The following is a 14,848-nucleotide window of genomic DNA, read 5'->3' as shown; positions in this document are numbered from 1 at the left end:
ATAAAGAGTGAGAGAGAGAGCTACCTTTTCACTATGTCTTTCTCTACAACAGGATGAGAAAGGACGCTTGAGAACGTTTTCCTGGAGATGGAGAAAGAGTTCCTGTTCGTGCTATAGCATTGACTGGAACGTTGTCGTTCGCCAGACAAGATCTGCTAACATTCATCTGATTGTCTATTGTGAACGCACGTCCGCCAAACTTCGTCGCCGTGGAAAAGTCTCGACAGAAGAGAAAAAAATAAACGAAAATTAGGAACGAAAGACGAACAGATAAAAAAAAAAAAGGCAAGATCTGAAGTCTGAACCACGGAAGCGGTACTTATTGTGGTACGGATTCGAGAATAAAGGACAGATTAGGATGTTAGCTGTGCCCGTGCAAACAAATTGTTGGAACAGTCTCAGCAATATTCCGTTACAAATTATGTTTATATCCTAATTTGTTATTGGAGTGCATAGTTTTATTGTGATCTTCGCCAATTTTCATAATAGTCAGTAGATTCTGGAGGCTCATCAGCCGTTTACCCGAATGCAAAATAACCCCAGATAAGCAGCATACAAAGAATTCTCGAGAAGGTTACGAGAAGTAACGAAGCATGTCAAGGAAGCGGTTAATTAAGTCGACTTTTTTCTTTCAACAGTCGCTTTATGGCCATAGTCAATGAAAATGGTAATATTTCATAATTAGGAGAATAGTAAAATCAGGCCACTCTAACACTCCAACGAGGCCTGGAATCAAGCCGATGTAAAAAGAAATATCCGCCTTCAAAATAAACTCGCTTATTTATCGCGACACTCAGCGTCCTTTATCGCCCCAGACGTCCTTGTTATCAAAATAAAATTTCGTTTAACGTCAACGTCGAGATGCGCTCCCCCGTTTCGAGAAGCTGGCTGAAGGTTTCCCGCGGTCGTGCTGTGAAATCTGAAGCCATTGATAATCCGAACACAAAAAGCACAAGATGGGACAATTTGAGATGAGCCTGAACTAGGGCAAAAAAAACTTTTTCAATCATTGCTGTTCCCTTCAAGACAGTCGCTTCTAGATAAACCTATTTTCGACCATCAAGCTCACATAGAACTCGTTTCGTATTTGTAGTTCTTCAAATCCGAGCAGTACGAAAAAACTTTGACACTCATCACGAAGACTACTAAAATAAGCTATTCCAAATGATGGGAAAAGCCAGAGAACTGAAAATGGCGAGAAAAATCAAAATTAATTTAATATTAAAAAACTTACAGTATCGCGACACATCCGAGAATTATCGGCAGACAAGCCATTGTATTTCATTATAGATATGATTTAGACAATAAAGAGAACTGAGTATCGTTCCCTGCGAAAAGGGTACTCATTAAACTCGCATGTAGACACAAGCAGAAACCCTAAAAACTTAACTTACTCCTACAAGCTTATCATAACAAATACTAAACCAAATTGATACGTTAGGGACATTGAACATATACTGTGTATTGTAGCAGCGTAGTTATATAATAATATATATATATATATATTATTATATAACTACGCTGCTACAATACACAGTATACAATATATGTGTATAATAATATCGAATAATTGGCAAGCCTACTGCAGGCTTCTCTGTGCTGCAGCGTACTTCAATACAACTTTTCTGTTCTTCATTTTAAGCATCAGGCCAAGAGACTGTTCATAATTGTGACTTAATAATAAGCGCCGTGCCCAATAATTCCAGATAAGCAAGAATTCACCCGTCTTTAAAATTATCAATAAATCATTTGTTTAGAAACACCTCAAATTCTAACCCCCCACTAAACTATGGTTGTATATTCGTTATTTTTTCAAAAGCCCGTCCAAAGGATAGTCAGTTAATTTTTGTCTGCTGTTCAATTGTTTATCTTGATTATTGTTGTACCGAAAACTTGTATCACTTATGCATTGACAAGTGATTTCTCTTTTGTTCTCTTGGCATTATATGCCTGACTTATTGGCCATATAAATGAATGAATGAAGCCAGTCTACGTTCTAAGCGACATCGTCATCTTTCAGCTGGCTTCTTACAGCTTTATCGCAGTTTATTAGCTACGATCTATATCAGATATGGTAATAGAAACGGATTCCTGATTATTCCAGTTATCACCAACGATACAACAGCAAAAGCCTTCTCCGTAACGAAGTAGGCCCAAAAAGGGACCTCCATAACATCTACAAAAGTCAAAGCCAAACATCAGTAGCAGCCGAATGATCTTCAAGCGCATCTGAATGTAAACAACAAATAAAGCCGATAAGATTCCCCCACCTATTTTCGTATTTCTATTGAAACATATAAAAAAAAAAAACGATAGAACGTAGGGAAAAATCTTTTCGTATATTGCTACATTAATCTAAAAATAATTTCTTTACGTCATTTCATAGTACGTATACGTGTTACTTTTAGGTGTTTAATGTAAAAGTATTACGGATATTTATTCCCTTAGTGGACAGCTGCACCAATGAACGTTTCTTGCTTATTTCTATCCTAATAGAAATACAAAGGACCCTCCACAATGTGATATTGTCATTTGCATCACTGCGCCAGTCGCCATCGTCATCATTGTTAGAGTCAACGGAATAACAACTAATCTGGCCTGTTAATGCGGGCTCCGTTCCAGCCTTACCAGACCCCTTCGGCTGCTGTCGCCATGCCTCTATGTCTCAACCAAATAAGCGTAGCTAGAGGGGTTTCCTTAGAAAAATACTTATCATAATGACAATAATACTCATCATATTCAGCATAGTATCATTAGGTTCGTCACCCGAATGTCTATTAGGAGCGATTACTACTCCAGCCACGAATAGGCGTGGCCTCCATCGGGGTTTCTATCGTCTGGCTGTCAAGCGGTTCTGTGAGATTCGCTTGCTTGGCAAATGAGCGTTTCTTCCACCGTAAGCTTACGACCTATCCCTTCCCTGTAGAGTCGCCTGATTCTTACGTTCACCTAACTGTAGACGATTCCTCTCGGCAGATCGGTGACTCAACTAGCCCTAGTAGTTTGTTTGTCGTAAGTGCCTGCGCACACTTCTGTCAATGCTAGTCGACAGCTCGTTCATCAATGACTCTTCTTTAAGAGTCCTGTCAGTTCAACATGCTTTTTGCTCTCCTAGCGTGCCCCATCACTCAGAGCAACTTCGTTGCCTTTTTTCTGAGAATACCAATACGAGATACGAAGACCAGCAGTAAGTGGTCGTCTATTTGCGCCAGCACATATCTCACCGTTTGCGGCTGTTTCTCTCTGAGGCCACGAGTCGTCGACACGCAAATGCAGACGGACGGCTTGCGAGCCCACACAAAAAGCTACGTCGGTCCACAGTGACTCTCTTTCTGAACGGTTTAAGTGACCGAAAGCCACCTCCATCGTGGCAAGAACCGGACAGGTAGAACCCGTCAAAATCCCATCCTTTTTCCAAGACAGAGATTGTTCGTTCGACGCTGTTTAACGTCGATCATCTTTATCAGTAGCGGAGTTTTTGTCTAAGGCGCTTTCGTTTAGTCTAAATTCCTCGATAGGCACACCTTACCACTGATGTAGACGATGGACGTGGTCCACGATGGGCTGGCTCTTGCCTCATTTTCTATGTGGAGTTTGTGCATTGGTTATTATCTGTTACTACTCAAGCAATTTAAAAAAAAAAAAACTATTTTTCTTCCTTTCATTTGGCGCGATGTCTCTGTGCATCTCATAAAGACTGGGAAAGAAACGTAAGGCTTATAGAATTATAGGGAACAAGGTGCCATTATATGCTATCATATTGAAATAATCCAATCGCCACCATTAGTGCAATTGGTAATCTAACCTAGCTGTTGTTTTTGTCGTTACGGTGATGCTAAATAATGGTGAAAAAAGCTCAACTCTCACGCAACAAGGCAGACACTTCATAAAAATGAATCCATATAAGGGACAATCCTTGGACGAAGTTTTTCTATGTGGCCGAGCTTAATTAGGTAAGACAAGAGCTATCAAACCTTTCTGCTTGTTTATTTGATTGGTTTTCTAACAGTGAAGACGAATGTTCGTTTACAGATGATGGTAGCAATAAACGAAATGAAATTTGGAAGCCCTTTTTCCCCAATACAGCGACCTTTAAAGATATCAGTATATATGCTATTGGTAGTCACCGACTTTCATCTGACAGAGACGAATTACTAGGGATAACGGGGATTCTGCTTAGTAAGCTTTTAGGCCCGTTTGGCGTATGTGAAGAATCGCAGATGCGCTCTCAGCACTCCAGATGTCTACTGAAGTAATGGAAAGACGAAATTGTACTTCGTCGAAAGAAAGTAGCGGCGAAAACTGGCGCTAGTCAGCATATAGCTTCTTTTACTGTAATATAATTATTTGTCAGCTTGTGGCACTGCTTGCCTGCTCGTAGCTATTTGGCTAGGAATATCCAAAGCTGCAAAAATTCCCAGTTCTACCTTCACTTGGTCGTCGGCCATGTGTGACCACATTAGATGTAATAATTCAACATATTGTGTTGTTGTTATTAGCATGATTATATAATTGCATTATCAATTGTTATGCTCACATCAGTCATACAGGGACGGTGCCAATGGAAATTGGGTAAGAGGAATAGTTAATTAGGGTGCACCAGGTGCAAATCCTGCAATCTCGGACTGTAACTGTGAAGCCTAAGGTTAGTATATAAGGCTCTTTACAGTTGATTCTTTGTGAAAAAAAATATTACATGGTGGGCGAAAAGAAGAACGGAACAGATACGCACCTCTGATATATCGAAATGTCACCATTATTTCATTGATTCATATCTATTCCACTCACTAATTTGTATTTTCAAAGAGATTACACTTCTATACAGAGAAACCTTATGGTGATCCTCTCTTAAATCTATTTATAGTACCTATTTCCAGTACATTGCATTAGCTTACAAGCTGAGTCTATTCTTCAATCGCACAGTTCATTTCATGAGACGAATGTCTCCTCTTTGCGACTTTTAACTACTTCTACAGTTTAGGCCAAGTTGAAATGCGCATGACTAAAAGTTCACATACTACGTCCTAGTCGTCCGTGCAGAAATTTTCACGGATGTTTGGGTTCTCGGCAAATATTTCTCCAGTATGTAGCACGATCTCTTATGAGATGGACTGACGCTAAACGGACGAACGCCGCCAGCAGGTTTAACCATCGATTCATTTTCTTCAAAAGCGTAGCTGGTCAACGTCCCCTGATTGGGCTCTTTTTGTTGGACCCACTGCTTATGTTTTTATCCAGTGTATCTGTGTGCGTCTGTCTGTGTGTGTAGTCGATTTCAGCCATTTTTTCTTCTGTTGCTGCTCTCGACGTCGGTTTCTGATCGATTGCTTTTCCGTGTCCAATAAGCTGGCTATCCCCCGCTGTTTTTGAAGATCCTTCCATAAAAGCTTGTTTCTTTTCGCTATATTTCCTTATCTCGCCGACTTCACTTCCCCCCCATCTTACCTAAGAAATTTATCTGTCTTTTAGCATTAAGGACACAGCTGTATGATCTACTCGCTGGTCGTTGTTGAGGATGGGTTAGAGTTAACCAGCCTCGTTGCTCCTTGAGAAGTTTTACGTTCAGCACAAAGACTCTCCCATAAACCTGTCTATTTGATTGCAAGTATTTCAGACAAACAACAGAGTTGTTCCAAAGTTATTTTTGTCGCGGTATGGACGGCGTACTGCTCTTAAGTCAAACTTACCTCTGTTACTTGGTGCAGTTTAGCTTTTTGCTACCTCTCAACCTCCCTTTCCGTAAATACTACTCAGTTCTGGCCTGCTTACCGACCTTGCTAAAAGCAAAGTGGTACTTGAAAAAGATCGACGAAAAGCAAAAGCTTTTTTGACTCTATAGGTCGGCCAGCCTGCGAGCTAACCTTGCAAAATCGACTCTAAGTTCATCGTTGGTAAGGATGGATCCTATGCCTAGTCAACGTATTTCTGATATATAACAGCAGAAGAAGTTTCAGTAGAACGTCAGGTAGGGCATTGAGCTGAGGAACCACGGTTTTATCCGGCTCTCCCTTCCGTGTGCACCTCTGTCCCCCATCATTGGCCGTCGCTACTGGGTACCTCTAATGTAATTTAATCCTGAGCTGGCAAATATCTTTTCCCTGACTGCAGACCATTTCAAAGGCGAGCAGATGCGTTACTTACCTACCTGTGGAGCAATTCTATATACAGGTGTTCTCAAATTGAGTGAATGTACATGGTGGCGTTGGAAACCGTGACCGATAATCTAACTGCTCCATGTTTGCAATGGCACTTCGCCGTTGAGCGCTTGAAGCCAGAACTTTGTTCCAACTTTTGGACCCGCGTACGAGGCGTCGAAGGGGATGGAAGAACGATAAAGACCAGTGATCGATCTCTATAATAGCCAAGATAGCCAGTCGCTCAGTGCCAGCGGATTTTCTTGTTTCAGGTCTATTCAGGTCAAACATGCTGTCACGTCCATAGAGAAGATTAAGCCAAATTTTACTAGATAAAAGGAAATTATTGATTTAGGGCAAATTCGATTGTGGATAAATAAATAAAAAGAATAAATAAAAAAATAAAAAGAAATATGTTTTATATTTCAATTATTTAGAAAGACCAAAGAAAGACAATACTAGGGCATACAATAAAAGGTACAATTAGAACCTATATTACCAAAAAACACTTACTAACAACAAGGAATATATATATACCTGGAATCTGTTATATTCCGAATAAACATTGTCACAGCCTTCACGTTTGGTTATCTAAATGATCCTAGGCAGTAAATTGTGGGCTCGACGAACGGCCAGAAGGTACTATTTTGCCATTTTATTCTTCTCCATTAGTAAAGCCTTAAAATGCAACCATCTCTTTGGTTGGCTAATCTATTCTTTATAATAACAATAATAGTAATAACATCTATTGAAAATAACAAAATTTAATAATGATCTTACCAAACTGATTTTACATAAACATACGAAAATACTGGATACAATTACATCATTTCAAATTAAATAAATAAAAATAAATAAATAAATAAATAAAAAATAAAATTAAATTAAGATAAATTTTGTTAGAGTAACAGGCTCACGTATAATTATAATATTTATAAAGAAAATAGAATGCGTTCATTTGTTACGAAGTAGTCCCTTCTGTTATATATTCTTCTATAAGGACGTCGGGGCGAAAACTCATAATTTAGTTGTTACTACTAATTATCACTGATTTTACTAAGACGTGCCGTTATCGTTCTTGTTTTGGTATACGTGAAAACAAGGCAAGTCGTTGCTTATCGACTATGTCTAATAGTGACACAGGCTTAGGTCTTAGCCTACGAATTCTTCTTGCTCAGCACTTTGAGCCAACACTTTTCCATATATATCAACTATAACAATATAACAGTGTATCAAACGAGCTATCAAGCGTTATTTTTAGCATAGGGACGCTTGGACATTCGCTGACGCAATCCTACATTCTTACACGCACCAAATCTGAGTTCTGCTACAGGCCACAGCGTCCGCGCAGGGTCTATGGAGTCTCTTCACTGCGCGAATGGAAATTTTTCTAAATATAGTACAAAAGAATGGTCGTCAGAGAGGCCTGCAAGCATGCGTAGTCGTAGCACCCCCGGCAGCAATAGCAGTAAAATCGTCAAGGCTTTCCAATGTGTTATTTTTAGAACTTGCTTAGGAACGAACTCATTATGTTATTGAAGCTAATGATGTCATTAGATCGCCCTCACCCTTTACCAACAGTAGGATAAACTGGCTGGTTCTATTCTGCGTTCGTTTTATAAAGACACGGGAGGGTGGACGAGTTTTCGTTTTTCGCTGGCTGTACGTGGCCTCAGTCGCAGGGTCTGACGACACCCGCCTTTAGAAACGGCCACGCCAACGAAACGGATCATCGAGGAGTAGCGGCAGCCTTGATTCATATTTGCCACGTAATCTAATTGTTATTCGAAGAGTTTCTTTACATCGCTAATCGCTGGTTCTTTCCCGTTCAGAGCAGTGTACTTTGTTTTCTTTTTTTTTTTGACATTTTTGACAACCGGATTAGGTAATGATTTCATCGGCAAAGATGTTTTTACATGAGTGAAACAGACCTAGTGCTGGAAAGCTTTAAAAGTACGTACGTTTATTTTCTCTATATGCGTTCACATGCCGGAAGTTAGGCGAGCAAGTTTTGGCTTTTTCAATTTGGGAAACCAATCCGTATAAGCTATAATACCAGTAACTTTTTTTGATACTGGGCATCCTGTATAACGGAGTAAATTCAAAACAATCATAATCCAGAGTACTGATATCCCGAGCACTGGTCTACTGCTACGTATTAAATTTATTTGATGCTTACTTAAATACCGGAGGCAGTTAGATTGGCCGCGATAGTTGCTGAAGCAAGCTAAGCGAGTTTAGAGCTGAACCTGGTATATTTTTTATCTTTCGTAAACTACACTATGATATTACTATGTACTCTAATCTTTCATCGACCAAAGCTCGCTCATAAGTAGTTCTCTCTTTTTAGTAGGTCCAACATCAAAACAAAAACCCCTTCTAAAATTGAATCTATTTGGTTTTAGTTAGCTATTTTTACCTTTGTTAGTCACCTTTACTCCTTAGGTACACTAATTCCTGTCTATGCATTGGATATTGACGCGCAGGTACAAAGGGGTATTCACTTATGCGTGAAATAGATTTTTGTTAGCGAAATATGGTGACCTCGTCATTAATTTAAAGGGCCGCCTGTAATCTACTGTAGAACGAAGTAATTTTGTTAGTTGCGTGTTCCACTTGGAGAAAGCACAAAGCACTATCCGAATAAGTGCAAACGGTGTGAAACACTTCAGCATAATTCCAAATCCAGGTTCACTCCGCCACCTGATTTATCGAACAGAACGAGCTACATCGAGAGATTAGATGCAGAGACTTCTGGCAGTAGGACAGGATTTCCTTAGAAGGTTCGAATTTTCGGTGCATATTCGGTAAATGATGTTTTTTTTACAGAATGCGCAATCATCACGCACATAGAAAGAAATTCAGTAATTTCTAGATCACCAAATGTATCTATCTAGCGATTCTAATGTTAATTAAATTGCGTATTTTAATTGGACGGCACGTACATACTGAATTCGAATCATTTGCCGGTGGAGAAATGGTTGAGGAAGGATCTGACCGTCAGCTTACTTAAACATTACTCTACCAAGTCATGCTCAATATCCAAGCTATCGGATGTGAACCGCGGGAAGCATCTTGTTTTTAGAACTACTCAAGTATAGTACCCAAAATGATCCCCACTGCTCCGTCTATTTTTCCTGAAGCGAGAGCTGAGTGGTTTTTTGTGCGAAAACTAGGCCATTTTACAGTTGCCCAGCGCGCACTTATCCTCCTGTATCTGGATGTATGGTCATGAAGTCCATACCCGAGTTGATCAAATTCGCTGGATCAATGAGAGTCCCCGTAATAGCGTAAAAGTAAAGTGTTTACTTTCATCTAAGGTGAGCTGGGCTAGGTTCGAAATGTGATGCCGATAAGTACGCGCTCTGTTTTATTCTGGGTATGCGCAAACGCAGTAACGGACGTAATTTGTGGAATGCAGTGACGACACTGAGCACCCCAAATGATACTTAGTCAGACTGAACGTCGCTTGCGTGACAACGAGTAACACAATAAGCGTTCGCTTTGACCCCGAGAGAAAATGCTACAGTTAATAATTATGAGAGCACCCGCCCTAAGAAGAACGTGTACATTTGCTTCATAGTGTACATTGAGGCTTCGTCGCGTCGCTGAAAACTCTTTAATTACTCCTGCTTCGGCGAATCGCTATCAGATATTGTACTGATTCTGGTGACGCTCTTCGCAATCGAACTCTCTATGTATTCATTTTCTGACTTGGTCAGCATATTTCTCAGTCTGGCATGTGTGACAAATATCTGCTCTGGTCTAGTGCTGAAGAGTTTACTTGCAGTAGCAGATATTTCTGCATTACGTCGATTTCGTTCAATAAACATCTCGAGAACTTCAAGAAGACTTAAATATCGTTATCGTTCGGCATCGAAAATCGATCTCAAAGGACTGGGAAAGGAGCTGAAAGGTTCGAAGGAGGATGCACAGCTCACAAGGACAAGACTCTCCTCAATGTTTGGAGCATTTGTACAAAACGATGCATTGTTATTGTTTCGACTGTATCCCTCATAAACTGTTCCGCGAGCGCTATCCACGCCAGTGTCATTCAGATTGTTATTGATGTCGTCATTTAGATGGGGGCACGGTCTGGTTCTGCCCGATCCGTCTGAGTAGACAATCATCGGCACGTGATCAACAAGATCAAAAAGAAAATCGTCCGAGGTACATGAGCCCCACGGGTTAGAACCAGTTTCCCTCCGTAGCAGGTCCTCTAGCTCATCAGGATAATCTAAGAATGGATATGCGTGAACAATCTCCTTCACCAGGACAAATATCTGGTCTCTGTCGAAATTGATAGTTGATGTTTCATCTGTAAGAAAAATAAATAAGTGATAAAATTGTGAGAAATCGACACTTCTATTCGGAATCATCAATATGACCCCTTTAAAGCAGTAGATAATTTATATTGTTTTTATTTCGCAACCGTAAAAAGCTATATACTGTATAATGCAAAAATCGAATATTAGGCAAAATGGCGAATATTTACCCTGTGCCCATCATATAGAAACACCTAAAAACGCATACCCTGCGTTGAAAATTGTGTAAATCACCAGGGCTTGCTGTTTCTCCTTTCGCTCCATCGCACCCATTTGCATCGCTCGCTTGCATAAAATCCGGTAGGTTTCGGATGTTTTCTGAGCGCTCAGTGTTACAGGGGATCACAGATAGACCAGAATAAACCTGTTTTGGGTAACGGTTTGATAGGAATAGAACAGTGCCACAACGAAGCACCGCCGCCGTGTGTCCGCTCGCATCCGATCATCGTAAGCCAGGACGCGAAACTCAAGTTAGAGGCTGTCAGCGAATGACAAGTATAGCCGGAACGTTCAGCAAGGCCTAGTTTAGGCTTGGTTGTGATGCGGGACCCCTGCTCTTGAAGTAGTTTACGAATGGCGGCTCTACACTCATCGCACATGTTGAAAATCGCACGCCTACTTGTTTAGATGGATTGGACGAAGAATAATCGACGTAATTCATGCTGGTGAAACGCTGCATTTTGTCTTCAAGGGTTCATATTTGGGCGACAGTACCTATCGTGCGAGATCGATTATACGCTGAGGGCAGGGTCACGAAATCCAACGGCACTCCTGGTCTGCGTCATTCAAATACAATATAGATCACATCTTTGGATGCTAAGTCACAACAGTGAGCTAACCATGTGAGCTGTAGGCGATATTTACATATAATCAAAGCCTATTTATATATGAATATTAAGATGTATTTTCTTTTAAAATTGATTCAAAATGTAACAGATGGCTTTCATATGTTTTCAAACACCTAGATCTAGATTTGGAGACTTAACATTAGTTAATTTATAAAGTGAGTATTAATTATCTCTGTCAGGAGTAACGATTTCAAATTAACAACGTTTCTTGTAGCGCCTCTTTAAACCTTTAACAAAGCCTACCAGCTCCTGTCTTTAAAGTGCAACCCAGCGGAAAAGAACCAAGGCTTTCTCTGCGCTTGTTAATCACATACAAGGCCTCGATTTGCATGTTCCTCGAGAATCACGCGCCTCACCAGCTCGTATATATAAACAACGTCTGCGACCCACTTTGTATAGACAAAGCGAGAAATTAGAACTACATCTCCAATTCGGAAGCTAAACCATCCACTGTATTTTTTCAATATATTCCTTCTTCAATCCGCAAATAACTTCTAAGTACCCGCGCATATGCAACTAGTCTTCTGTTCCCTAAAAGGCTACTATATAAAGAGTCCAGGTGTATCAAAAATGTTTTCTTCAGCCATTTTTATAAATTTCTTAGCCCTCTAAATCTAAATTCAGTTAATTCGCCTTATGAAAGTTTTCTTGGATTCTTTAGGTACCGCATGAAGACTTGCACTGACATAGGCCGTCATAGTTCAGGTATTAAAGCTTCTAATTCGCTGAGCGGAAAATGATTGAATAATAGCCGATCCTTTTGCTTAAATTAAGAAGATGATGCATTTTTTTTTCTTGAGCGTGTTACTCGTTCTAACGAGGATTAGCTTTCTTCTAGTGCCAGAAATAGCGGATAAACGCATGCTGCCAAAGTTTATGAGAATTTAAATGCGACCGCCCCAGGCATACAACGGAAAATAATGTGCTACAGTGCGACTTCTACGTTTATTGCACGCATACTGTCATAAAATAGGTGAGAACTACGAGCCGTCAAACCGTCCCACGGAGCGTAGATTATGACAGATCTGTTAATAAAACAATACGCAAAGATCTTCAGAAACTGTATTATTGCTTCGGTATTTTTCAAGTTGCAACCGATCTCTTATTACAAAGCGCGAATTTTCTTCCCTTTAGTTAACTTTCAGCGTGCTCATCAATCCATACATCCTTGGCAAACGTAGCCCGTTTCAATATTGTTGCACATGGAAAACGCGTACCTAATCGAGCTTACTAGTACGTCTTCATTAAGACAGCCAGTTGTGCAGTTGCATAAACATATCTATAATAATAATAATAATGGTAAACGCGCAGCTAGGAGACTTACCAACTGAGTTTACCAAAATACCAGTTTTAAGCGGATGCACCTTGCGTGCGTTTTTTTGCTATTGCATAGTACAGATATTCTCAGTATTCAATGGAATGTTACAGCACATATCCGTACACACGAACGCAGATTAAAGCAGTCTTATTAGCACCTCGTCCTTAACAGGCAGATTCGCACCACTTATCCATACTAATGTAATAACTTATAGTGTTGACCACGGTACGCAATACTGCGTTAGGAAAGAACTATTTATAAATTAAGGCAGCGAGCCGTCCCAAACGCCTTTCATCGAATGTATGAAACAGATTGTTTTACATTCTCCCCGCTATCACCCTGTAATACAATCTTTCAAAACAAACCTGGCTCTCCACCCCTCTGACATAGAAGGCAATCTGGTTGCCCTACGAGGGCAAGGTTCGGCAGTATCTTAAGCTTATGTAGCCAAATCTATTGAGACCATATTGAAAGGGTTGACGCGAAAACTGAACGTCAACGAAAAATTTTTAACATGGGTCGCCCGATGCTCAAAGAAAGAGTAGCGACTCAGTATAAGGTTCATTAAATTCGATCCTCAGGAAAAACATTCAAATAACAACGATAGACTGAAGTCATTGTATCTGGTATGTGGTAGTATTAACTTATCACTTATAACTAGATACTGGTTGTTCAAATATGAGTTTGTAAGACGCAAACATCTTTCAAAAGGCCCCTAGTAACAATGTTTCGCCAGGCAGTACCCATTTTAGTATTTTGGCATAGGCGATTGACTACTAATCCCTATTTTCATACGGTCGCTGCTTCAAATTATACCAATAACAAATAAACACTACCAGCTTCGTGAATAGCACAAAAACTTAAACGTCAAAAAATAGTTACACGTTGGAAATCTTAAATGAGGCACACTGAACATCAGAACTACTATCTAGCATCAAATCCATATTCGTTGAGATTTTGGACTAGTTGTATAGTAACGATAAATGTTCATCCGCAGTTTTCAGAGGAGCCATTGACTGTCCTTTTTATTGCTAACCTGTCTCGATAGATGTACCGGTTACAGCAACGGCATAGTATTATCATTATGATAATGATGCTAACGACTTATTCTGTTAAGCATGTCCGGGTTCTACATTGACTTCTCACCATGAAAAACCCAGATATTTTATCCGCTATCAAAGGAATATTTATCAAGGACAAACCCAAATTCACTAAGACGGACACAACGACCATGATTCATTCAAAAGATTTGCGTACGACTCTTTCTTGAACATGAATCACAAGCATTCCAATGCAGAGGAATTTTGTTATGCAGATAAATCAAACACCCATCATACTTTATGCTCGACGCCACAGCCTAACTTCGTTTTTGCTGCTACCACCCGGAGATCTTAGGCGTTCGCTAATCACGTATTCCTCTTCGGAAATCTCCAAACGCGCATCAGCATTCGCCATAACTAACAGGCCTGTATATCTGCACATCGCGAGGAAAACTCGAGTCCTGCGCTGAGAAATACAAGCAAACCCAACTTTTTTTTTAACTCTCTGTAACGGTAGAAGGAAACACACAGGGGGCACGGAAGGAAAGCGAACTTCCACGGAAACATAAACACACGTTGCGTTTAGGCATGCGTCTGCTGGCAACCAGAAGAACCTTCGGCAACTCTTTACACAGTCTGTGTGTCGTCAGTGGTTATCTAATCAATTTCAACGGCGAAAAACGAATCGGATATTGGCCGGCCATCATATAGGTTATGCAAAGAAATGCGATACATGAACACGTTTCTGACGGGACGTCGAATAAGCTTTGAATACGCTGACTGGCATATTTTCGAAACATGGCAAAGACGTTCATGGTTGTTTAGTTACAAGGCACATCTTCGACTTTGGAGCTTGACGGATCAGCACTGCAAAAAGTGACGTTAAACGTTTAACAACAAGCGAGACCTGTTTTCTAACGTGGAATGAATCAGATAGGCTTTTTATGACTAGCAATTCTTCAAATGAGTAATACTGACCGCAACCAAGAAGATTGTTGACATGCTAAGCACACGTTTGCATAAACTACTATACAGTCTCGGCGGGAACACTCCGCGACCAACTTAGCTTATTAATAAAGAAGTTTCCGGTAAAACATTGAGCAAGAAAAAAGTATTGTGCAGACGTAGTTTCGAAAGCAATCCGGAAAATGCTCACCATAGAAGATTCGTCCGTCCTAAGAGC

The 14,848-nt window shown here is 40.2% G+C and overlaps 1 protein-coding gene and 1 long non-coding RNA gene across 8 annotated transcripts in view; one reads left to right on the top strand and one right to left on the bottom strand.

The window, feature by feature from the left end:
* Positions 1–2,282, top strand: part of LOC111246818 (uncharacterized) — a 55,411-nt gene extending 53,129 nt beyond the window's left edge. For 6 of the 7 annotated variants that reach the window (XR_015318844.1, XR_002671814.2, XR_015318838.1 and 3 more), the window contains one exon: positions 53–790. Coding sequence is in view for 1 of the 7 variants with exons in the window: in XM_086977099.1 (XP_086833225.1) it covers positions 53–57 (5 nt within the window). In the remaining 6 variants the exon portion in view is untranslated. Of the gene's footprint in view, positions 1–52; positions 791–2,104 lie in introns of those variants that run through there. The other variant, XR_015318840.1, reaches the window with a different exon arrangement.
* A 4,479-nt stretch (positions 2,283–6,761) lies between these two features.
* Positions 6,762–13,521, bottom strand: LOC111255266 (uncharacterized). The gene is made up of 3 exons (XR_015318852.1): positions 12,632–13,521; positions 10,668–11,235; positions 6,762–10,452 (listed from the first exon to the last, which is right to left on the bottom strand). It is a non-coding gene; the product is annotated as an uncharacterized LOC111255266 (long non-coding RNA).
* Between the last annotated feature and the right edge of the window lie 1,327 nt (positions 13,522–14,848).

The sequence above is a fragment of the Varroa destructor genome, unplaced genomic scaffold (assembly GCF_002443255.2).
Source record: "Varroa destructor unplaced genomic scaffold, Vdes_3.0 BEIS01000001.1, whole genome shotgun sequence".
Classification (NCBI taxonomy): Eukaryota; Metazoa; Arthropoda; class Arachnida; order Mesostigmata; family Varroidae; genus Varroa; species Varroa destructor.
This window is presented reverse-complemented; position numbering and strand designations above follow the sequence as displayed.